This window comes from Petaurus breviceps, unplaced genomic scaffold, assembly GCF_028583685.1.
Source record: "Petaurus breviceps papuanus isolate PSGF00001 unplaced genomic scaffold, PetGlider_PUasm1.0 227, whole genome shotgun sequence".
NCBI lineage: Eukaryota > Metazoa > Chordata > Mammalia > Diprotodontia > Petauridae > Petaurus > Petaurus breviceps.
Window position 1 is genome coordinate 12427265 of NW_027185896.1, and position 26619 is coordinate 12453883.

The 26619-nt window shown below is 45.0% G+C and overlaps 1 protein-coding gene across 1 annotated transcript in view; it reads left to right on the forward strand.

Annotated features, from left to right (window-relative positions):
• The window catches only part of VIPR1 (vasoactive intestinal peptide receptor 1), a 93919-nt gene that overhangs the window by 11027 nt on the left and 56273 nt on the right, over positions 1 to 26619 (forward strand). The window contains exon 2 of the mRNA XM_069095789.1: positions 20282 to 20381. Coding sequence (XP_068951890.1) covers positions 20282 to 20381 — 100 coding nt within the window. The remainder of the gene's footprint in view (positions 1 to 20281; positions 20382 to 26619) is intronic.

Sequence of the window (26619 nt, forward strand, 5' to 3'; positions counted from 1 at the left end):
TCTCTCTCTCTCTCTCTCTCTCTCTCTCTCTCTCTCTCTCTCTCTCTTGTTCCCTTCTTACCTGTCTGACTATTCCTTCTTAGTCACTCCAGCCACAAACATTTACTAAGTGCTTCTCAGTCTTCTTTGCTGGATCATTATTGGGGTCTTGCCCCCTAAGCATGTGTCCTGAGGTCTCTCCTTTCCTCTTTATGCTTTCTCCCTTGGTGATTCTCATCTGCTCCTGTGGGGTTCAATGTTCAGCCCTCTGTAGGAGATGCCTAGATGTATCTGCCCAAGCCTTCCCTCTGACCTGAAATCTAAGCCTCCTGCATGTCCCACCAGCATCTCTAATTCGACATGTCTAAGACAGAGCTAATTCCTTTTCTCCTTACATTTGTTCTTCCTCCTAACTACCTGAAAGTTCAGTACAATACTTCCAGATTTACAACCTTGGAGCCCTCCTTACTCTTCCATCACACTATATTTAATCAATCACTTGTCCAAATCTTGTAGTCTGCCTCCATGAGAGTTCTAACATCTGCCACTTCCTCTCCATTCATCCTGCCTCTTCCCTAATTCGGGTCCTTATCACCTTCTGACACCTACTGGGCTGTGTGACCCTGGGCAAATCACTTAACCTCTCAGTCCCTCAAACAACCCTCTAAAACTGTTAAAGGCACAGAGAAGGGGCTGACCTACGCTTGTGGAGTGAGTTCCTCACCCACCAGAAGTTCCCTACACCAATTTAATGGTTTAGCAAAAATAAATAAATAGCCTCAAATTATCTTTCTTTGCTCAGTTCATTCTCCATACATGTGCCAAAATAATCTTCTTAAGGTATAGGTCACTGACTTCTATATCTATCACTTCCATGCCACTCCCTTGCTGAAAAATTCTTAACGTCTCCCTGTTGACCTTTAGGACAAAATACAGACTCAGCCTGGCATCTAAAACCCCCCATCATCTGGGCCCTACAAACCTTCTGAGATCCACTTATCTTCTCTTACTCTTAATTTGCTCTATGAATGAGCCAGCCAAATGGCTCTAGCTATTTCTTGAACTTGACATTCCATACCTTTGGACAACCTGGACCTGCCCTGTACTTGGAATGTGTTTTCACCTCACTCTGCCCTTAGAATTCCCAGCTGCCTTCAGGGATCAGCTCAGGTGCTATCCCTTCCATGAAACCTGTCCTGATTTCTCCTCCATGTATTCCTGGGAAGGGGGGAAGGTTGGGGTGTATATGGGATATTCAGGGGAGACTAGCCTGTCTGGTGTGAGGGCTACTGGCTTCCATCTGTCACCCAACTCTCACCTGTGGCTCCAAGAAGCTACAGCATACACAGTAGCCACACTCTAGTAAGACCATCTTGGCAGATGTGATAAACCAGGTTGAGGGTAACTGACAGGCCTCAGACCTGTCATTGGGGTAGGGAGACTTTCCTTGGTGGAATGGGTGGATGGGAACAATTTACTCCAATGTCCATGAAAGTGGCTGAAGCTGGTGCTGTGGAGTGCTCAGAGCTTGGTCAGACATCTAAGATGCCAAGGTTGTCCACTACAACTTGGGGCCATCGCCAGTCATGTTGACTTTTGTCTCACCACTGGGTGACTTTGTGCAATTCTACTTCATTTAAATACAATTCACGTGCAAGTCAAGATAACACCCTGTGATGGAGAATGAAGGATGAACAACATCTCTGCAGGGGTCTGTCACAGAAGAGCAACTTACAAATGTTAATTGGATTAAATTGTTGGTGCCTTTCCAGAGATAACAAGTGTTAAAGATGGGCTGCAGGGAGAGAGTTTTGACACTTTCCATATGTTCGCTCTACTCAAATTTAGCACCCAATCCAGATCCTGGTTGTTATTAACGACCAGGCCCCAAGACATTCTCCTTTTCTTGACAAATTCATGGCTTGGCCCATAGTCTTTCTTTCTCCACACCAAATACTGCCCTCATACTAGGGGATTTCAACATAGATATGGATGGTCCCTCAAATACCCTAATCTCCTAGCTCCTCAGTTTGCTCCAGACCCACGACCTGCTCTTCCATTTCAGCTCAGCTACAACCAGGGACGGTCATACTTTTGATCTTGCTATCACCTGCAAGTGTTTCATAAACAAGAACTCTGAAATTCCTTTCTGTGATCACAATCTTCTCTCATTTCATCTCTCCCTTTGCCTTATTCGTTCTAAGCCTATTGTTCCCCCTTTTCATGACCTCTAGTCACTGAGGGCTTCCCCAGACCATCACCCATACTCTGGCTACACTCTTCTTCATTCCCATCCACCCCTTAGGGTACCAGTTCATCTGTATTGTATCTTCTACCCATGAATCCTTTGACCCCTCATTCAATTGTCCTTCACTGCTTGCCAGCCCTCTGCCTTCTCCCCATCTGCTTCCTTCATTCTCTTTTGTGTGCTGGTTCTTAGCTGGAGGAAGTGTAGAGTGACTCCATTACAAATTTATAGTATCTAATCGCAACTGAGCACTTGCTGCAGAAGGCAGTCTATAATGGATCCTTTATCCTACCGTATGAGCAGTTGTTACAACTTTCCTCTTCTCTCCCTAAGAATTCCACCGCATCCCCTGCTCCCCACCCTCACAGCTGAGGACTTGTTCTCATAATGACCAAGAAGACTGGGGATGTTTACTATGACCTCCCTCTTCTTCCCTTCTCCTCATCCCTCAACCCCTTGACATCATCATCATCCACATCCATGATCTCTCCTTGTTTGTTCCTGGATTTGATGAAGATCGTCCTCTTTATGTACCTTTGATCCCATGCCCTCCCATCTTGTCCAGCAGACTGCTTTCACTACCATCTCCTTTCTTACTAATCTTCAGTCTTTTCCTCTTTCTCTCTCTGTCTCTCTCTCTCTGTCTCTCTCTCTCTGTCTCTCTCTCTCTGTCTCTCTCTCTGTCTCTCTGTTTGTCTGTCTGTCTGTCTCTCTCTCTGTCTCTCTCTCTGTCTGTCTGTCTCTCTCTCTCCTGCCTCTGTCTTCCTTCCCTGTTGCTTATAAACATGACCAGGTCTCCTTCAGCCTTAACAAACCCTCATTAGATGCTACTGTTCTTCACCATTTTTCCTCATATATGTCTTCTTTCTTTCTCAGCCAAATTCCCATAAAAGTTGTTTATACTTAGTATAGAATAGATAGATAGATGATAGATAGATAGGATAGGATAGATGGTCTATATATTTTCTTCCTCTCACTCTTTTCCTTTGCAATGTGCTTCTGATCTCACCATTCAACTGAGGGGAAAGGAAAGAAATATCCCAGTGGGAGACCATTGTAACTGAGAGGGGAGTGGACAGGGAAGAAGCTAGGGGTGAAAGGAGCAGGATGGAGAAGCGATACTCCATTCCCCACCTTGGTACTGTTAGGGACCTCCAAATTTCCCCTTCCTGAGGCAGAGCTCAGACAGCTCTATCCTACTTAAGGCTCCACCGACACCACCCTTGGTCAAGCAGTCTGTGGCCTTTAACTCTCTCCTTGACATCCCCAGATGGATCATACCCAGATGGAGAGAGAGGGAACAAATTCCCCAGGCCCGGGGAGAGAATAAGTTCCCCAGCCAAGTTCCTGGCCTGCGGCTTTGTAGAAACAGAAGGTGCCCAGTGGGTTCAGCTGAGTATTTTCCTTCCAGTTTGTTGACTAATGAAATTAAGACCCTATGGCCAATTCAGACTTGGGCATGTGATTAGTTTGGCTTTGGCCTTGGAAATGCTGAGATTTTCTCTTCTGAGGACTCCGTGCCCTCCTTTCTCCAGTGCTCTGTGTGGGGCTGTTTCTCTTCTAGATGTTTCTGAGACTTCTGCAGTAGGAAGAACCCCTGGACTTGGATCTGAGGGCCAGGTTCCTGTCCTGGTTCTGCCACTGTCTTGCTGTGTGATCTTTGCTGAGCCCCTTCATTTCTCAGTGTCCTCATATGTAAAATGGGAGCATCAAGATATGCCCTGACTGATGAGAGACAAACATGAAGGCTGTTTGAAAAGTGTAGCATTGGCATGTAAGGACTTGAGAACTTCTAAAGATCCATGATTTCATCAGCATGAGCTCTCTCTCTTCTTGACCCAGACCTCATCCCTTCTACACCTTATCTTCCATGAAGACCTTGGGTCCTTTGAACCTGATGTTCCTGGGGTTCAGAGAATGGGCTCTGCCCCAATCCCTAATCGCTTTCCTCCCTTCTTATGCCTTGGCCACCATAACTAACTGTCCAAGTCATTTGGTCAGTCAGTCAGTCAAAAAGCCTTTATTAAGCACCATTTGTGTTCTGGGCTAAGCATTAGGGATTCAAAGAGATGACCCTCTAATGGGAAAAACAAAATACAAATAATTATGTGCATACAAGATCTATATAAGGTTAATGGAGGATAAGTAATACCAGAGGAAAAGGAGCTGGGAGACTGGGAAAGGCCACACGCAGAGGGTGGGATTTTAAGGAGGCCAGGGGAGTTGAAAGATGGAGGTAAGGAGGAAGAGCCTTCTGGGCATAGGGGACAGCCAGTGTGAAGGCACAGAGATGAAGGCAGAGAGACGGTCATGTGAAAAAAGAAGCAAGAGTATATGGAGGGCAAAGTGTAAGAAGGCTGAAAAAAAATAGAAAGAAGGGATGTTGTAAAAAAAGACTTTAGAAGCTAGAGGGTTTAGCATTTGATCCCGAGGTCATAGGAAGCCCCTGGAGTTTACTGATGATGGAGACACAGGAACAGATTTGCATTTTAGGAAAATCATTTTGGCAGCTGAGTAGTAGACAGTTTTGAGTGGGGAGAGCCTCAGTCACGAGATAACTGATTGGTGTGAGGTGACAGCCTGCACTAAAGTGTGGGTGGAGAGAAGGGAAAGACACACAAGAGATATGGTGAAGGTGGAAAAGATAAGGCTTTGATCACAGTTTAGATATGGGAGGGGGTGTGGGGGAGGAGTCCAGGATAATACCTGGTTAAGCGCCCAGGTGACTGGGAGGATAGTAGAGCCCTTGACTCGAATAAGAGAGCTCGAAAGAAGAGATGGTTTTGGAGGAAGGGGGAGATAATGAATTCTGTTTGGGACACATTGAGTTTGGGGTGCATAGGGGACATCCAAGTTTGGGAAGTCCAATGGGTAGTTAGGAATATAATACTGAAAGTCAGGAGAGAGGGTAGGCCTAGATAAACAATTCAGAAAGTCATTTGCAGAGATGATAAGTGAACCCATGATGAGATCACCCAGTGAGACAGTATGGAAAGAGAAGAGAGCCCAGGACAAAGCCTTGGGTGATACCCACTGTTAGTAGACATGATCTTGATGAAAATCCAGCAAAGGAACCTGAGAAAGAATGACAGGAAAAGACTCAGCAGAAAGCAATGTCACGAAAACCTGAAAAGGAGAGAGTGTCCAGAAGTCAAAGACTGCAGAGAGGTCCAGAAGGATGAGGATCAAGAAAGGTTATTGGACTTGGTCTAGACTTGCAAGCCTGGTATCTGACTCCTCTCACTTTTTGAGCCTGCCTCCACATGCTCTACACCACTGAGCCTCAAAGGAAGCTAAGAATTTTCCAAGAAGCAAAAGTGAGGAGGGAGAGCATTCTAGAGGTAAAGTAAAGCCTATATGCAAAGGCTTGGAGGTGGGAAATAGAAAATATCAGGGAACAAAAAGACCAGTTTGCCTGAGACAGAGGAGTAATAATAATAATTTTTACTGCACAAAAGTTGGGTTACCTGAGCTTGAAGAGACCTTTGAGACCATCTAGTCTCATTTTAAAGATAAGAAGACTGCTGCCACAGAGGTTAAGGGACTTGTCCAAGGTCACCAAGGCAGTAAAATCAGAGAAAGAATGTGAACCTAATTTTTTTGACTCCACAGGCAGTAAGTACTTTTCCAACTGGAACAAACTAGCAATTTTATATAAATTGAACATTTATAAGCAAATCCTTTTCTCCCTCTAGTCATCATAGAAGTTAAATCTGAAGTGGACAGAGGATTTAAATGAATATTTTTAATGAGAATCTCTCTGCCTTCCCCACCTCCACCCCATCTTGTTGTCAAGTAAGTGATATGTCCTATAAAACACTTCCATCCTCCCAGAGAACGCTGCCTAAAAAATTCTCATACTGGCCCTATCCCAAACTAGGTGTCTCCTTCTTGGACTAAATATGCAGAATGAGACACTCAGCATGGGAATCTGTTTTGCTAGACTATGCATACTTGTTATAGAAGTTTTGTTTTTCTTTTTTTTGTTGTTCTGGTGAGAGAGGGGCAAAAAAATATTCCTACGTGTTAACTGAAAGAAAAATTAATTTAGAACAGTTTTGGGTAAATTCAATAGTCATTTAGTAGGTGCCCATATATGCAGACCCCTGTGCCTCTAGTTTTTAGGTAAGATGGAATTCCTGCCTTACAGTCTAATAGATTCACATATTAATTAAGCCAGGTGCTGACAAATTGGAGTATTCTTCTATAACATAAAGTGAAACATCTTTTTATAAAGTGAATATCCCTTCCTTCCCTCCTCCTCATGTGTAGGCAACTAGGTGGTAATGTGGATAGAATGTTGACCTTGGAATCAGAAAGACCCGGGTTCAAACTTGCCTCAGACACTTATAAAGGTGTGACCCTGGGTAAGTCAGGTTTCTTCCTTCTACCTCAGTTTCCCCATCTGTAAAGTGGGGGTGATACTAGCTTCTATTTTATAGGGTTGTTGTGAGGCTCAAAGGAGATAACACATCGAATATTTTCTAAACCTTAAAGTGATATATAAATACTAGCTTATATGACAAGTGACATATAAGCTTATATGCTTAAGTGACTTGCCCAAGGTGCTTGATGCTAGCTAGCTAAGTGTCTGAGGCAGGATTCAAATTTAGGGCCTTCTTAATTCCAAGTCCAATCCTCTAACCTATGTAGGACCTAACTGCAGCCTTATCATATCATCGGAAAATTTGAGTCTCTCTGCATTTTATAAGTTGTTATACACTAGGACTCTTATCAATTCAGAGTTGAAAGGAGCCTTAGATACTGTCCAGTGCAGGGACTCCTAGCCTACTTTTATGTGCTAGACCCTTTTGTCAGTCTGACGAAGCCAATGGATCCTTCTCAGAATAATATTTTTAAGTGCTTAATATAAAATATATAGGATTACAAAGGAAAGTGAAAATAAGTTCATGGGACCTCTGAATTCTATCCACTGACCTCTTGGTAGAGTCTGTGGACCCCCAAATTAAGAACTGCCAGTCTAGTGGAACCTTGTCATTTTACAAATGAGGAAACTGAGGCTCAGGGGTAAAGTGACTTGTCAAAAGTCATACAGCAAAAAAGGGTCAGAGCTGGGACTGGAACCCTGGCTGCAAGTATACCAGGGAGTTGGTGGGGAAGAGTAGCAGGGAGAACATATAGTTCCCTGTGACTTGGCTTTAGTTCCTTTGGGATGGGAGAGAAAGCAAATAGAAACAGCTCAAGGCAGAGCCCAGGGCATCACAGCTGCCAGGCTCTCAGGGTGGGGTTGGTTGCTTTAGGGAGGGAAGGAAAAATAATCTAGTCATCCACACTCAACTCTTCTTAACCCTGGGCAGGGCTAGGAACATGTCCCATGTCAGACAGGTGGGGAAACCGAGGCCCAGGTTCGAGCTTATGTAGACCAGGCCAGGGCTCTGTCTGTGAGACTGTGTGGAGGGAATGTGGGCCAAGGTAGGGCTCAGTCAGACAGTGTCTGAGGACGCTCAGGGGGATGGACCCAGGGCATAGCTTTAGGGTTGGAAGAGATCTCAGAGACCTAGTTCACTTCTTTAATTTGACAGATAAGGAAAAGTGAGGTCAAGAGAGGGGAAATATAGATTGTGTTTATAATCTATAATATTTATAATTTATAATAATCTTTATAGATTGTGGAGCTGGGATCTGAACACAGGTATTCTGAATCAGAATTCAGTCTTCCTTCTCCTAACCCATGCTGCCTTGCCCTCCTCTCTTCTTTCTCCTGTCCCTCTCCCTGTCCATTTCCCCCCTCCCTTTTCCCTTCTCCCCCTTTCCTCCTCTCTCCCCATTTCTTTCCCTCTCTCTTCCCTTTTTCTCCCCTCCTCCCTTCTTCCCTTCCCCTCTCTCCCCTCCCCCTTTCCCTCTTCCTTTCCCTCCCCACCTTCCCCCATCTCCCCCTTTACTTCCTTCTCCTCCTTTCTCTCCCTCTCCTCCCTCCCTTCCCTCCTTTTCTCTCCCTCCCTCCTTTCCCTTATCTTTCTTCTCTCTCTCCTGTACCCTCTCTTCCCCTCTCCTCCCTCTCTTCCCTCCTTTTCTCTCTCTCCCTCCTCTCCCTCCTCTCTCTTCTCTCCCCTCTCCTCCATTCCCCACCCCCTTTCTAAAGATTCTGTAATTCCATCTCTGCTCTGAGAAGCAAAGAAAGTAGTTGGGCCTGATTACCTCTCTTGTCAGTAATCTTCATCATAACGACTCCTTCTATATGATTTACAGAGCTCTTCACAACAACTCTGTAAGATAGTTAATGTATTATACCCATTTTACAGTCAAGGAAACTGAGGGCTAGAGAGAGGAACTAACTTGTTTGAGGTCATAAATCAGGTTGTAAGGACAGGGCGTACAGCTGGGCTTTCTGTTGCCAAACCCTGTGCTCTCTCTACTGCACCACACTGCCTCCAAGGTCACATAGTGACCCTTGTCTAGAATCTCAGTCCCTCCTCCTTACACCCCGTATTGGTTTGTTATTTTAAAAACTCTATTCCATTGCTCCTTCCAACACCATTGTCCAGTGGCTTGAATTGACCCTTTTCTTAGGTTGGAGAACCTCAGAAGTCATTGGACCCATTCCTGGACCCCCTGTAAAACCAGCTCTAGCATTAGCAGGTGATCCTCTTGAAGAATTCCCCAAGAAGCCCCTGCATTCCAGTGCTGCCCAGCCCTTAGAACATCCTTTTGTTTCCCATAAACTCAGCCTGCTACAGTTTCAACTCTTTGACTATTGAGAGGTTGTTAGCAAGTCAAGGTAGCCCCAGAGCTGTTTGGTCCAGGTTGTGGTACAGCAGAAAAAATCAGAAGGCCCAGGTTCAAATCCCAGCTCTGCTACTTATTTGTTGTTATGGACAAGTTGTTCAGCCTCAGTTTTCCTCATCTGTAACATGGGGTTTAAAAGCACTTGCACTGTCTCCCCCACAGGATTGTTGTAAGGAAAGAGATTTATAAACTTTAAAGGCCCTACAAGATTGTCAGCAATTATTACTATTCCTAGAAGGTGAGGACCCAGCTCTTCTTTTCTCTTCCTCTATCATCTCTGGGGGAATCCCTTCCCTGGCCTGGGTTTCCCCTGAAAATAAGGAAGGAAGAGGGGAGGCAGGAGGGGTTGGGGGTGGGAAGAGACTTGATTGATCAATGACTCTCCCTCAAGGCAGAAATTACTTCCCTTTTTGGTGCTGTGGTCAACTCTCTAACCCCTGAAGGTCAGAGCTGGAGGCTTCTTAGTGAGCCCAGCAGACACTCCCCAGCAGAAGGGTGAAAAATCCAGAGAAGGGGTCCATAGGTTTTACCTGACAGTCAAAAGAGAAGGGAAGGAGAAGGGAACAGGCATTTATTAAGAGCCTACTGTGTGCCAGGCATTTATGCAAATATTATCTTGACAAATATTGCCAAAATTTGCAAATATTACTTCATGTGGTGCTTAAGAATCACTAGTTTCTAAAGTTTCTTCTAGCTTTAAATCTTATGACTCTATTCTTTTCATGGCCACTTTAGTCTAGGCAGAACCTAGACTTTTTTTTTGGGGGGGGGGCGAGGCATTTGGGGTTAAGTGATTTACCCAAGGTCACACAGCTAGTAAGTGTCAAGTGTAGGAGCCTGGATTTGAACTCAGGTCCTCCTGCCTCCAGGGCACCACCTAGCTGCCCTGCAGAGCCTAGATTTTTGAATTGAAATATCTGGTTGTTTCTTTCTTTCTTCTGTTGCCACTGTCCTCCTAAATTTAATCTTCCTTTTGAATAGACCCGGTTGTGGCCGAAGAGCTTATCAGTAGATAGCCAGCCTCAAAGCCTGAAAGAGCTGGGTTCAAGTCCTGCATATGACATACATTAGCTATGTGACCCTGGACAAGTCATTTAACTGCTTAGTGATCCAGGTAGCTGTCCAAAATTACAAATGGCTGAGAATGGGCTGACCTGCTTTAGGGACTTTATAAGAACTCCTTACCTGGGAGTCCACTCCCTCTCCTTACCCTAGTACTGGAGCTTCTCTCTTTAATCTTAAGTTACTCCCTATTGATTCCTGAGTGAAGGCTGAACTCCTCTACCTGTCACTCAAGACCATGTGAGATCCTGTCTCACTCAATCTTTCCATCATTACCTCCCATTACTTCCCTCGATTCATTCTTTGCTTCACTCAAACTGGACGGCTCCATCCCAGAACACACACAACTTCCCTGTTCCATGACTTTGCTCTTGCAAATTTGTACAGCTGGAATTCTTCCTCTTCCCACTGGCTATTTAAAGCTCAATTTAAAGGTTACCTTCTCTGGGAAGCTTTTTCCTGCTCTCTCCCTGTCTCCTTAGCCTTTCCCTTGGGATCTTGAATGGCACTTTGCTCCTCTCTGATGCATCTATCATAAAATATTGTACATAATGTTTTTTTTCTGTTGGCATCTCATCTCTCTACTAGGATATTCCTCAAAAGTAGTCCCACCCACCCCCACCCACCACGTCTAATCTAAACTTTGTACTCTCCCCCACCCTAGTAGAGCCCCTGCACGCAGAAGACTCTTAATAAATGCTTGTGGTATTGAATTTAAAAAGAGACCCCCTTCCTGCTGGGACTACCCAGAAAAAGGAGCTTTGTCATTTCCTTCTCCAATATCCCAGTGCCCAGAACCTATGTTTCTTGCATTTATCATAGTCAGCTTTGTCTTCTCTCCTCCCCAATATTCCTATAGCTCTGAATCAGATAAAGCACAGGGCTTGGAATCAGGAAAACTCATCTTCGTGAGTTCAAATCCAACCTCAGACACTTACTAGCTGTGTGACCCTGGGCAAGTCACTTAACCCTGTCTGCCTCAGTTTCCTCATCTGTAAAATGAGCCGGGGAAAGAAATCTATCTTTGCCAAGAAAACTCCAAATGGGGTCTCAAAGAGTCAGAGAGAATTGAGACAACCAAATAACAAAAGTACCAAGTAATGCTCCTGCTAAGGGTTGGGGGAAGGAAGGAGAGTGTAGAGAGAAGTGACCCTTATTACCTATTTTCCAAACATTCGTTAAAGTAGAGGTCACGGGGAAAGGCAGACTCGGAGTGAGAAATCATTTCTCTAAAATCAGTAGTGTCAGACTCTAATAGAAAAATAGAAAAGGGAGTCATGTACAATCAGGATTGACAGTTTTACAACGGGATATCGTCTGTGTTTTATTGTATTTTTATTTAGTGAAATATTTCCCAATTACATTTGAATCTGGTTTGGCGGCACCCTCCCAGGCGTGGGCTGTGTGTGGGCTGCCTGTGACTCAGACAGTGTTTAACAGCTCATCTCTAAAATCATGGTTCCGATGCTTTTACATGTGTCTGACCTTAGGCAAATCATTTCCCTTTTCTGGGACTCAGTTTCCCTCTGTAAAATGAGGAAGATAGATAATCTTGGAGGTCCCTTCTAGCTCTCAGTTCCTGAATTATTTGGAAAGTGCTTTGTAAACCTTGAAGTCCTATAGAAATGTGATTGTGCAGTTGTAATGTTGTGATTGTTGTTGACGGTATTCCTAAGAGTCTGGCTGATATAGCAAACGGTGCGGAATCTAAAAATCAAGAGACCTAGGTCCCAATCCTGGCTCCTCCGGGGCCTTTTTGTGTCACACATACTAGGCAAGCCTCTTGCCCTTTCTCAGCCTCGATGTCTCCACCTATCAAATATGGAGAAGAATCTTCCTTCCCAGGGCTGTTGGTATCCTGGGAGAAAACACTCGATCAAGTTGAATGATGTTCCAGTCACTTCTATAATTGCCTGAGGGAACAGATTGTAGTCATTTTTCTCACACTGTGTAAGCCCAGAGGCGTGGGGATAATGAGGATGTTTAGAATAAGGAAATACTTAAGAGGAAGTCCAAAGTCCAGGCCTAAATTCCTTCTGATAAAAGATACAGAAAAAGCTGCTTCTGCTCCTTCTCTGATTAACAGCCCATTGACTTGTTAGCCAGGCCAGTGGTGGAGGGGGCCTGGGAAGTGGGGCCTCAGGCAGTCAGTCAGAAGAGGGCAGTGGGTCGCTCCATGCACTTGTGGTGGGGCTGGGGACAGATTACTTCCCTACTCTGAAATAAGCACTATTTCCTTAGCTGATTAAGCAATGGGGTCCCGGCCTCACCAAATTTGTGTCATTGGCTAATCCCAGTCTTTCTTTGCCGTGTCATCCATCTTCACAGTGGCCCCGTTTTCCTCTGAGGGAGCCAATGACAAGAGTATTCTCTTCTCTCTACTCCCTATACCAGGTCTCCGAAAAGTATGTGTTAAACACATTCAGTTATGCTGAGTTGATGATGACTGAGGAGGCAGAATGTTGGACTTCCTCAGGCAACTGAGTTTAGGTGGGCCAAGATGGAATTTTGGCATGGCAGGGTGAGGATTTCTGGCAGACTTCCCTAGCTATCTGAGGGCAGGTCCATGTCTTCCCCCTCAGACCAGGGGTTCCATGAGGCCTAGAGATGGTGGCTTGGTCTGTTTCTCTGGGAGCAACAAGTTCCTTGAGGTGGTGGAGGGGTGGAGGAAGGAGAGGAAAGGGGAGAACAGAGAGCCAGTGATTGAAGTCTGAAGGGCACAGGTATGGGAGTTGGGCCCAAGACTTTGGGTTATACTGATGGCTTTATGGGGCTAAGAAATGCCACACCCCGACTTGTCAGTGACCTGGAAAGAGGGCCTCTGTAGGATGGGAATACAAGGTTGCTGCATTGGGGAATATATTCGCAACCTAGAGGCCAATAATGGGAACTCCCCAGAGACTATTGAGAATTGTAAAGGAAGGTCAGCCCCGAATGCCCCTTTCTGATGTTTTTTCTTACTGAAGCAGAAGAGTTGTTGGGCTTCTCTGATCCCAGGAGGAGCCCTGAGCGATTATTCATTCATCACCTGTCCCTCCTCTTTGAGACAGACTTAACCTTAAAGCAGTTTCCAACCTATGGTGAGAGAGTTCTCAAGGCGGATCTGAGGTAGGCCTGCCACTTAACTTTGGGCAAAGCAGTGGACAGCTCCCCCCACTCTGGCCCTACCTGACCCAAACCCACCCACTAGATACAGGAGGGGTGGTGACTGCCAGGGCCAGGAAGGATCTTACAACATAGATCACAGAATGTCAGAGTCATCAGGTTAGAGACCACATAGTTTTAAACTTACATTTTACAGCTGAGGAAACTGAGTCCCAAAGAGGGGAGAAGGCTTGTCCAAAGTCACATAGTACCCAGTACTTGTGACTTTCCTACTATACCTAGACTTTCCTTAACAATTGTTCCTAGTTCTATTTTTGGAGCAACCTATTAAAATATTAATAAATAAATAATCTATTTCTATTTCCACAGCTTTTCAGACTCCCCCTACCCCTTGCCCTGTCCCCAGCCCCACAGCTTCTCTTTAGATTAAATAATCCTGGTTCCTTCAACTCTTTCTCATATAACATAGTTTCAAGTGCCCACCCCATCACTGGACAGACACCATTGAGCAATGTCCTTCCTAAAATGTGATGCCTAGAATCTGAGTACCCTGCAATTGGAGCAAGGGGAAAGGACTGCCGGAAATCACCTTCTTGCTCTGGACATTTTATTTATTTAAAAAATGTCACTGATGTGACCGTGGTGGTTTCCTGATATTGCCCCACCCCTAACGGAACCCTCTCTTTTAACAAAAAAAAAGCAGCTAAACAAAACAGACTTCACAGGACAGTGCATGCAACATTCCACACTCCTAGCCTCCCACCTTTCTGATGAATAGGGAAGTATGGCTAATTCTATCTATGTAGCCTCCATTCAGGTTAGGTCAGGTAACAGGTACATCACATTAAAATAATAGACTCTTGGAATTAGAAGAGAGATCAGATTTATTCCACTTGGCCTCAGAGAGAAGGGCTTAAAGTAATGGATGTGAGTTAGTGGGAGGCAAGTAATGGATGTGAGTTAGTGGCCTTAGCATAAAGAATTATTTTCTAACAATGAGGGTTGTATAAAATGGGAATGAGCTGATTTATAAAATGAGCTCTCTAATACTGGAAGTATTCAAGGAAAGGTTGGATGACTTTCTCCTGGGGAAGCTGTGTAGTCAGTGTAGAGATGGGTTTAGAAGTCTGGACATAGACCTGGAAGACTTGGTTACACTTTAGGCTCTGGACTAGAAGGTGACCTTAAGCAAATTACTTCCCTTTTTGGATCCTGTTTCCATATTTGTGGAATGGGAATAGTAATCTTTGTATTGGTATTATTGTCCTTAAGCAAGTCATTTAACTCTGAGCCTGAGTTTCATTACCTCTAAAATGGGAATAATAAAAAGGTAAAGATCAAACAAAATTGGGACATCTAGGTGGCACCATAGTGCATAGAGCTATGGACAGGGAGTCAGGAAGACCTGAGTTCAAATTCAGCCGCAAACACACTATCTGTATGACTCTGGGCAAGTCACTTAACCCTGATTGCCTCCTAAAAAATAAAATGAAATAATGTATGTAAACCAGTTATCATTTCTGCACTGGGCAGGAAGTTGGATCAAATTACTCAGATGTTCCCTTCTGAATCTCTGATCTTATTGAATCTTCACAGTAAGTGTCTTGGGTTGAGGGTAGATGTTAAATTTCCAGGGTTAGAGGTGAAATCTAGGAGGAGGAGGCCAAGGAATTATATTCACTGTTTGACAGATGAGAATGTTGAGGCTCCTAGAGGTTGGACCATCCAACAGAGGGGCCCTCAGGCAGCTTTCTGTGTCCTAATGGACCTCGCTTTGTCTGTTCTTCAGAGTTTTATCATTCCTAGATTGGCTTTCAATGTCTCTATCTCCCTGTCTCTATATCTCTTACTCCTAAAATCTGTCTCCAGTGCCAACTTCCCTCCAGGGAGGGCCCCAATGTGTCTCTGCCTAGGTCTCAAGTTCAAGTCTGGAGTGGGGGGGGAGTGAATAAGACCTTATTCAGAATAGGGCTGTGTGGGGATGATGGGGAGAAGACCCTTCCATGGACTGGGACATGAGCTTTGTCCCATTACAGTGAAGACAGGATGCTTCTAGAAGAAAGAATGGAGAGAAAGGAGAAATCCTTGGAAAGTAGTTTGGGAAGCACAGATTCATAGAATGTTAGAACTGGGCACTAGAGGTCATTTAGTCTGACTGCCTCATGTTATATCTGAGGAAACTGAGGCCTGGAGAGTTTAAGTGACATGCCCAAAGTCATGTTCTTTTGCCACCATATCAATCTTCCCCATCTTATAAAGGAGGAAACTGAAGCCTTAAAATGGAGAAGTAATTTACCCATGGGCAGGCAGCTGGTAAATGTCACAGCCTGGGCTTCAATGTAGATCAAGGGTGGGGAACTTGTGGCCTGAAGGCCACATGTGGTCTCTAGGACCAGTCTCAAAGGGCTGCACTTGAGGACCTAGAGGGCCAAATGTTACCTTGAAACTGCAGATTCCCCACCCTTGGCTAGATATTTGGGTCTTAAGCCACTGTTCTTTCCACTGTTCTGATGGGAGAGGATTCAGGGACAGCCGTGAGGAAGCTGTTGCCATGATTTGATGGGTTGGTGAGGAAGGCCAGTGGTGGGAACGCCTCAGCCCCAGACTATTAAAACTAATCATGTGGAGAGGCCCAAAGAAATTAGGCAGAGATTAAGTCAGGAGAGCTGAATTCTCATTCTGAGCCTCAGTTTCTTCTCCTGTAAAATGAGGAGGTTGGACCAGATGATTTCTAATGTCCCTTCTAGTAATAAATAATAATAATATCAGTGGTGATGATGATGATGATAGCTAGCATTTATATAGTACTTTACGGTTTGTGAAAATGCTTCCTATTGGTTATAGCTCTAAATATGAGGATATGAGGAGCACCAGGGGCTATATGTGCTGAATGTCTAGAGGGCAGAGGATTGAAGCTTAACCTATTCAGATGTATGGAGATTATGGGGAAAATATCCATTGATGGAAAGAGATATGGACATTGTTCCATTATAATGAAGAAGACAGGATATAGCCAGGAAAGGGAACAGAGAGAAAGGTGAAACCTAGGAACATAGATGTATGGCCCCTCCCCCCATTTTACAGACCTAGAATGACTTGTCCAAGGTCACCCAGATAGTAAGGATCAGAGGTGAAACTGGAACCCAAGTCTTCTGGCTTGGTCTTTCTACTGAGATAAATATTTCTCCAGCATCAACAGGCACAAAACTATGTCCATGAATATTTGGTGGCAAAGTATAGGGATATTTGCACCTGAATCAAGTGGGGAAAGGTCAAGGAAGGGGGTGGGAGAAGCTAAGCTGGGCTGAGTGGCTGAGAAGGAGAATATCTGCTCTGGGACACTTCAGAATTTCTACCCTGCTAAAGAACTGGCTGCTTCTGGGGAAGTGGGAATGGAGCCAGGGGAGGGGAGGTTATCCTGGGGATGAGGCTGTAGTCATCAAGGGAGGACAAGGAAGGCCCCAAGGGTTGTGGTAGGAGGAATGCACCCCGGGATAGTACTAAACTTCTGTGCCTTGGGGCAAAGTGCCAGCTGTTCCACCTTAATGACAGCCAGTCTCCAGCTTTGACCCACCCAGCTTAGTGAATAAAACCTTAGGTCATAGATCAGAGTAGTTAGAACTGGAAGGTACCTACTTGATCCCCATTTCACAAAGGAGGAAACCGAGGCTCAGAGAATGCCCATGGTCATGAAGTTCCCATGAACCAGACTCTATACCAGTAGTCACCTGGTTCTACACCCAGTTTTCTCTCTACTCCACTCTCTACTTTCTACTCCACTCTGGCTTCTTCATCACTGGGTGGCTACCCACATCCTCACAGCCAAGGGAAAGTGAACATAATTTCCATTGCCTCAAAACCCCAAATACTATAATATCCCTTTTCTTTACTGACTCATCTATCATAGGGTATGGTATAGAATGATACAGCATGGCATGATAAGGCATGGCATGCTATGGTATGGCATGGCATGATATGCTATAGCATGGCATGGCGTGGTATAGTATATGTGATGTGATATAATGTAATGAGCATCCATGTGAGAATATGCTGGTGTGCTGTATGTCTCAAGGGCTAGGGAAGGAGTTTTTCAACCTATTCAAAGGTGGTCTATGCAGGGGTGGGGATAGGGGACTCCGATGGGAAGAGGCAGAGAGCCCTGTCCTTAGGGAGTCCCACTGTAATGAAGAAGACAGGTCATATCCAGGAGACAGATAGAATACTGAGAAAGGAGAAATCTTAAGAGTCAGAAGACATGCCCCGTGTCCTGCCATGCAGCCCCCTTGGATCTCTTTTCATATTAACCCAATTCTCAGCAGCTATTGATTGAGGAATCTTTGCATCTAGCCTCTCTTCTCACCAATCTCTTCCACATAGTTGCCCATTTGCTGGAACTTTAAGATTTAGCAGTTTTTGAAGTATTCAGAAGTTCATGCCATGCCTTGTACTTTACTAAGAAAATCAAGACCATCTGTTATGAGCTGACTCCCCCTCCTCCCAGTTCTATGCCTCAAATTCCCTGTCATCTTTTCCTCTCTCCTCCTTTACTCTAATTTCAGAGGAAGAGGTGATCTTACTTCTTGCTAAGGCCAACCCCTTCTATCCATGTGTGACCTTAATCCCATCACTAATCTTCAATTTGTCCATCCATCCACTGGGTCCTTCTTCCTCATGAACATGCCCAGACCTAGCCATGACCTCAGGCTGTCATCCAGTGCTTCTCTTTCCTCCCATAGTCAAACCTCTAGGAAAAAAAACCAAAACTGTTTATAATCATTGCTTTCACTTCCACACAAATATCCACACACTTCTCAGCCCCTCAAACTCTGAATTCCAGTCCCTCTACTCAACTAAAACTGGTCTCTTCTAGCTTCCTAAAGATCTGTTCAATGATAAATCCAATGGCTTTTCCTCAATCCTCATCCTCTTTGTAACATGTGATATAAGTCTCCTGGACACTTTTTTCTCCCTGAGTTTTAATGACACTGTACCTGCCTGGTTCTCTTCCTATCTACATAATGTTCCTTCTTGGTCTTCTTTGTTCCATCATCCCATCCATGCCCTGCCCCTTATTTGGGTATGCTCCAAGCAGATAATTTCCAGAGCTATATATCCAGTCCTCATCTCTCTCCTGAGTATCAGTCCTATATCGCCAGTTGGCTGTTGGGCATTTCCTCCTCCTCTACAAAATCCCAGGAGCATCTTGAACTTAATGGGTCCAAAACCTAATCCATTATCTATCTCCCTAGACTCTTTCTTTCTCCTCCTGTTTCTGCCAAGGGCGCCACAGTCTTTCCAGGCACTCAGGTTTACATCTTCCTTATTTTCCATGACCAGTCAATTGCCAAATCTCACTGATTCGACCTCTGCTACATGCCTCAAATCCTTCCCCTTCTCTCACTCACACCATCACCACCCTGGTTTAGGCACTTTGCACCTTTTGCCTAGGCTGTTAACACAGCCTTATAATTGATGTCTCTGAATGCAGTCTTTCTCCTCTCTATCGCTGCCCAACTGATATTCCTAAAGCATGGATCTGATCAGGTCACCCGCCCTGGTCAGGAAGCTTCAAGGGCCCCTTATTACCTCTAGAATAAAGTTTGAAACTTAAAACCCTTCAAATCCTGCCTCCACCATCTCCTTCCAGAATGATTACCCATCACCCTTCCTTCATGAACTTTCCATTCCAGTCCAATTGGCCTGTTTGCTGTTCCTGTTTCTTTCACAGGCCATCCCTCACCGTGCCTGAAATACTCTTCCTTCTCACCTCTACCTAGGGGAATCCTCTACTCCCAAGGCTTAACTCAGTGCAACCTCACATATGATCCAGGTACCTTCCCTAATAACTAGTGCTTTCCTTGCTCCTTGAAATTACTTTGTATCTATTTCACAATTATTTATCCAGATACAAGTATTTACCCCTGGGTAGGTTGGCAGGCACTATTTTTGCATCTTTTGTGCTTAGCCCACTACTTGGAACATGATAGGAACTTATAAATGCTTGTCAAATGAAAACAGAAAATGGAAGAAAGGATTTCCTAGACAGTGTTGGGAGAAAGGACCTATTTCCTAGGTTAGGTGAGTTAGTGAATGACCTAGATCTGAGCTCAAACTGTGCCAGCTGTGGAGAAAATGCAACCTGATGCTACAAGGATTCCTTGTACCGTTAGCAGGGATTACCACCCAACCCATCATAGAACACAGAGGCCCTGGAAACAGCAAGCTATTCTTATAAATTTGCCAAGGCAATGCCAGCTGTGCCAAACACTAAGGAAACTGAAGGCGACAGACCAACGGATTTTAAAATCCTACTGACCTCAGTGAAAAGTCCTTGTGTGCTTTTAAAGAGAGAGGACAACGCAGGCCATGGAAGAAGGCAGGGAGGGGCAAGAATTGTTCTTAGCTCCATTTTATAGATGAGTCAGAGGTGGCGCAGTGACTCGACTGCTGGACTCAGAGTCAGGAAGACTCATTTTCCTGAGTTCAGATCTGGCCTCTGATACTAGTTGTATGACCCTGGGCAAGTCACTTAATCCTGTTTGCCTCACTTTCCTCCTCTGTAAAATGAGATGGAGAAAGAAATGACAAATCACTCCAGTACTTTTGCCAAGAAAACCCCAAATTGGGACACGAAGAGTCAAACACGACTGAAACAACTGAACAGAAATAAAGAATGATGTCAGGGCGAGATGTGCCACGGGCTACTGTCAGATGTAAGCATCTCCTTACAAGTTCCAGATAACACAAGACAATATATAGATCAAAACCCATTCCTGCATTGCAGTCAATTAGTCAAAAAGCATTAACTAAACATCTATTATATTTCAGGAATTTTATTTTTTTCTGCCAGCCTGTATTTTTCTATTATTCTATAACATAAAATCATAGAATGTCAGAGTAGGATCATCCAGTCTGACACCCTCATTTTACAGATGGGGAAACTGAGGCCCTCAGAGGCCAAGTTATTTGCCAAAGGTCACCTAGTATCAGCCCTTGGCCTTGGGTTGAGGGAGGAGAGGGAACAGGTCTTGTACATGACACTGGGGGCCTGGGGCTTTGTTGAGCAATGGCCCTTTTTTCACAGAGGCCAGGGACTGAGATTTCCTGGGCCACTAACATGGATTATTTTCTGTCTCACAGGTAGCCACCCTCCTGCAAGAAGAATGTCTCATTGTACAGAACATGGAGTTGGAACGGGAAAAGTGCTTGGAATATGAGCAAATGGAAAATGGGACTGAAGGTGAGAGGTTGTCTCCTTCCCCAACCAGTCCTTCTTGAGTAGGGGAGGGGTTAGAGTAGGCACCGGTGAGAGCCCTGAAAGGAGTCAGAGAGAAGGTAGTTCAGCCCTTACCCTCAGGGATCTCCCAGTCTGAGGAGAAGACAGAGTCAAAGGCTGCCCCATGTTTCTAGGGAGGTGAGCAGATCATACCCAGCCTTGCTTGTACACGTAGAAGCTGGGACCCCAAGCATCTCTGACTCCCTCAGCTGCCTGACCAGGAAATTTTACCATTAGAGAGAGCCATTGTCTTCTCCGGATATCTTCCTGTTAAAATGCACCTGTCTTACCTGCTTAGTTACGGGTAACATATCAGTGCTCACATTAAATGGTTATCAGAAGGACTATTCCCTGAGGGAACAATAAACTGAATGGTAACTTTGTTGAGGGTATTAGAGAAAGGAAACACCTTGGTGATCTGGGACAGGGTTACTGATTCCCCTTAACACTCTCTGGGGCCATGACCAACACTGAGACTGGGCTTGGAAACTAAGGGACGCCAGAGTCAGCGGGGTACCAGTCCTTGCTTGGTAATGGTGGTTGTTAATGGGAGAGGACTGAGAGAGACTAGGTTGACTTGTATGTTGGTACCACCTGGAGAATGTGAACTATGGCCACAGTTACCTACATGGCATAGACAGGGACATTGAGGCAGAATCTGGCCATGGATCTCTTAGCTTCCAGCCCAGAGCTCTTTTCACTACCACACAAAAGCATTTGAGAGCATCATCATTTAGACCTGCGCCCTAGGCCAGTCATACCACATCCTCATAGTTTCTCTCTACCCCCCACCCCACCCCACCCTATGGGTTGGCTGATTAGTTGGAAGTCAATTCATTATTTTCACTAATTAACTGAGCAGGATTAAAATCATATCTTTGCATACGGTTGAGTAGATGATGCCAGATGTTAGGAGATGGCTTAGTTAGGCCACGGATGGGGGAGATATAGAGTGAGATTTGGAGGAGGGAGGGGATAGTCAGCTCTGCTGGCCATGTACTGGAATAGGAGGGAAATCTCTGGTTACCTTCACGTCCAGGGGCTGGGGTGGCCCAGTGAGAATTGGTGTTAGGAACTGAAGAGGCATAAAATCTGTGTCTTAAATACTTGGTATCTTCAAGATAGGGTGTAAGTGAAGGAACCTTGGTCCCTGGGGAGGTGTAGGAGTGTACCTGAGAGTTACAGATGCCTTCAGTAACACTAAGCACTTGTAGCTAGGTCCCCATTAGTGGGAATAATGAATCCCCTGGAGTGGTTGTCTGTATTCAAATTCACACTATTTGAAGTTATGATTATGTAAAACACAGTCATTTATTTCAGCCCAATGGAAATATGTGGTGTGAATTCAAATAATTCAGCCCCTCCAGAGCTTATTCTTTCAACATTGGACTGCCTTGTGGGGGAAACTGGGAGAGAGAAGAAAGTGGCCTCCACCTTCAGGGAATTTATTCCCTGGGTTTGAAAGAAAGTAGATCTGAGTCCTGCCTTCGGGGAGTTCACGATCTGTTATGGGGCTGGGGGTGGGGGAAATGTGCATACTCTTGGAATAGTTAGAGACTAAGGCTGAACCGTGTATAACCAAGAGCTGTAGTGGTAGGTCAGACCTCAAGGCCCCAGGCCTGAAGATGGAGGAAGAGAATGGTGTGGAGTTGGGTGAAAAAGGACTAATGATAGCTGGCACTTGATAAATATTATGTCATTTTATCCCCATAGCAGACCTGGAGGTAAATACTATTATCCCCTTTTTTACAGATAAGGAAAGTAAATGTATGTAGAGGTTAAGTCCAGGGTCACACAGCTAGTAAGTGTCTGAGGCTGGATTTGAACTCCCGTCTTCCTGACTCCAGGTCCAGCACTCTATCCACTGCACCACCTTGTTACATCTAAAAGGCAGAGGAGGTTCTAGGGAGGCAGAGGGAGAAAATAATCCCTAGGATGAAGGTAGTCTTGGGAGTATGGGGGAAGGTATATGTAAGGAGGGTGTTGGTAAGGGAGAGTAGATGACAATAGAACTATATAGACCTAGAATCACCTGGGAGCAGGCAGATAAGTGTCTCCCCTCTAAGCCCTCTCCCCTACCAATATCAACGGCTACCTGTTCTCTCTTTGATGATGTACGAGGTCAGACATTGTACGGCCTCTTAGGGTTGCCTGTCCTTGCACTTGGATCACCTCCTGAGAGAGAGGCATTGTGGGGCAATAGAAAGAACCTTGGGGATCTGGGTCCAAGTCCTAGACCTCTCACTAGTTATATGACCTTGGGCAACCCCTGGCCCCCAGCTTCCTCCAGTGTAAATTCTGGATGAAAATCTTGGCACTTTATAATCTCAAAGGAGTTTTGTGAGTAAAGTGCTTTTTTAAATGGAAAAGTGTGAAGTGTCAGAAGGGTCTTTTTGGAAGTGGGCCTCAGCCCAAATTGCTTTGGTTCCCTCATCCCTTGCCTTTTTAGAATGGAAAAGAAGTGCTCAGCTTTCCTCTTGTTTTTGTATATGAGGTGTGGCATACCTTTTCCTGGGATGCTTAAAGGAGAATTCATTTTTATCTGTCTCTGTGTGAATTCTCTGGTTGTCTTTTGGGTTTCTTTTCTCCTTTATCAGTCAGTCTCTCTCCTATGTACCCACAGCCTCAGGGTTTCTTCATCTGTCGACTGGAAGTTACCTCCTTGAAGCTGATACAACTGTTATATAACCATCTCTATCTGAGCGCTGCTTCTACCCTCTCCAAATCATTTTTTTTCCTTTGAGCCCAGCTGGAGGATTATGTAACTAACTCTTTTACACACACACACACACACACACACACACACACACACACACACACACACACACACACCCCTCTTCTAATTCTTCCCTCCCTCTTTCTCTTCCTTTCCCTCTTCTCTCTAATTCTTCCCTCCCTCTCTCATTTTATTTCTTTCCCTTCTCTCTTTCTCCCCCCCTCCTTTTCTTCTCTCTCCCCTCCATTCTTCCTATTTTCTCTTTTTTCCTCCTCCATCCCCACTAGATTTGGAGTCAGGAGAGACCAGTGATAGAATTCCATTGCTACATTTAGTAGCTGGTCATTGATCCCCTCTGAGCCCCAGTTTCCTTATAAGTGAGTGTTTCAAACCACAGCTACTCAGAGGATGGTGTTACCAACAACAGAAATGTGGAAGTTATAGGGGAATCAGGTTTAGGGGAGGAAAATGATAAATTCATTTTGGAACATATTAAGTTTAAAGGCAAGAAATCCAGATGGGGGGGGATCTAGTGGGCCAGTGTTAAAGGAAACCAGAATTTTGGAGAGAGATCAGGGCTGGAGATAAAACTGTTGCAGTCATTTGCCAAGAGGTGAAAAGTCACAGGTAATTGAAGTTGTTAACTCTTCTCTTTTAATCAGTGCCAATATCCAAACAATTGTAAAGTCCTATAACCCTTCCTTTCCATTATAGCTTACATTCTTCCCCTCTTCACAACCACCCTAGGCCATCCTCATCCCTCCATCCCCTCCCAATGGCACTATTGCAATGGTTTTCCTGACTCCAGTCTGTCACTTCCATGTTCCATCCTCCATACTAATATCTGCCTAAGAAACCTTTCTAAGTCACTACTATGGACATAGTCCTCTTTTACTGAAAAGCCTGCAGTGGCTACTCATTGTCTACTATGGTATAAATGTCTTCTTCTCACATTCAAGGTCTTATATAATGTGGTTCCAGCTCATCTGTCTTACCCCATAGCATTCCCCATCGTGAATTTCTATCTTTCAGCCAAACTAGTACTGTCCGTCTCTCATCTTCATCCCGGTTATATCCCTTCACCAGGTCTTTGCTCTCACAATCTCCTGTGCCTGAGATGGACTCCTCCTCCCTTCTCATGAACATCTGTTGGAGTCTCTCCCTTCTTTCAAGGCCCAACTCAAGTGCCACCTCTTCCATGAAGCCCTCTATAATTTCCCCTCTTGAAATTTCTCTTACAGATTTGCCAGCCTCTCTCCTTTGTACTCCCTCCCTTGTTTAATGGTTTATTTGTATACAGGTCTTTCCTCCTGTTTGGTTGGAGGCTTGTTGAAAGCAGTGTCATTCTCTGTCTTTATGGATCTGTCTTTGTATTCCCTTGGATCAGAGCACCTCCTGTGTATAAAAATACATGTACACAAATAATATACCCATATATGTGAATGAATATATATACACACATATGTATGATATGTGTGTGTGTGTGTGTGTGTGTGTGTGTATATATATACATACACATACACAAAAAATAAGGACTTCCACGGGGTGGCTAGGTGGCACAGTGACTAGAGCACTGGCCCTGGAGTCAGGAGGACCTGAGTTCAAATCTGGCCTCAGACATTTGATACACTTACTAGCCATGTGACCTTCGGCAAGTCACTTAACCTCAATTGCCCTGACCTCCCCCCTCCAAACACACACATAAATAAGGACTTCCTATATATTACAGGCATTTAATAAAAATTTTTAATTGAACTGAGGACCAAAGTCAGAGCATCCCTGATCTTCCCTAGTCCTAAAAACTCCTTCTTGAGGATTCTGATCTATTCTTTGCCTCCACAATCAGCTCCCTACAGCCACAGTAGCTACAGACCTAACTAAAGTTTTCTTTCTGCCATTATGGAGAGGGCTTGGGCAGAGTCGTAGGGAAGGATCAAAAATGACCCAAAGGTAACCAAGGACAGCTGGGAGTACTGGGGTCAGAAGATCTGGGTTCAAGTGCTGACTCTACCACTTCCCAGATGTGTGAGCCTAGACAAGTCTCAGGGGTCTCTTCCCAGCTCTGCTCTCCTGTTTTCTGAGATCCCTTCCAGTTCTAATATTCTGTGATTCTGAGGCTGGGCTCGTCTGACCCCCTCACTGTGGTCAATCTGTATATCAGGACAGGACTGAAATGATTTGTGTGGACAGAAAGACCAGGGAGGTTGACATCTCTGGGATGAGCTGGGGCAGGCTGGGGGCACAGGAACCTGGAAGACAGAGGAGTAGTAAGACCAGGAGCAATGGGGGTGACATCTGGGGGCCTGCTGAAGCTTGCCTTCAGTCTTCTGTAACCTTATCTTTCCACCATCCCCATCCCCATATAACCCAGATCCAGAGATCAGGTACCTGCCCCAGGTCACACAGCCAGGGCGCAGGAGGGCATGGAAGGCAGGCCTGCCTCGTGACTCCCTTCCCTAATGATGTAATCCTTGGCATTTCTCCCTATTTTCATGCTCCCACGCCCTAACACAAACCCCTGCTTAGTAACTGTAGGTGTAGGGAGATACATACATGTGAGTCTGTGCTGGTCTTTGTGTACACAGGGTGCCTCAGTGTGTACTTTAAATGTGTGTACCTGTGTCCATGAACGTGTCAGCCTGTTGTTAGTAGCTAACCATGAGAGCGTATGAATGTGTTCAAGTGTGTACATAAAAAATCACAGGGAAGAAACAGGTCAGTTCACTTCACTGTGTCCTGTTTCTGGTTGGAGCCCTGCAAACAAAGCCGTGCCCATCCCTGCCCAGGCTGGCTCAGAGGTACCCAAAAATCACCCTGCTTTGCCTCAAGGGGCCTTTAACTGACTCATCCAGACCTGGATCCGGCTCCCCTCTAATGATGGCTGTTAATGGAAATGCCCCCAGGCAGGTGGCCTTGTTCCAAGGGATCCAATTACCTGGGCTTGCTCAGCTCCTGCCAGTCACTCTCTCTTACCAGTGACTCTTTGTGGGCCCCATTGAGGCAACCTGGGCTACACTTGTCACACAAAGGCCCCCAAACCTCCCCATGTGCCATGCTACCCTCCCCTACTTGGAATCACAGACACTCTAAGACATTGAGTACCCTGCCCTCGCTCCCCTAACCTTCTCATCTTACAAACAGGGAAACTGAGACCCAGAGAAAGGAGATGGCTTGTTTTGGGTCACTTGACTAGTGAGTTACAGAGCAGAGGGACTAGAAGTGACATCTCATGATTTTCAGGCAAGGGCTCTTTTCACTGCCCCATGATGCCAGGAGTGGAAAGGCAGTAGGATGCAATGGAAAAAACATTGAAGTTAGGGTTAAGAAATCAAGCTCCAAATTCCCACTCTGATTCAATAACAACAATGACAATAACATTTATATAGCACTTTAAGGTTTAAAAAGCACTTTACAAATATCTAATTTGATCCTCACAACAGCCCTGGGAGGTAGGTGTACTATTATTCCCAATTTACAAATGAGAAA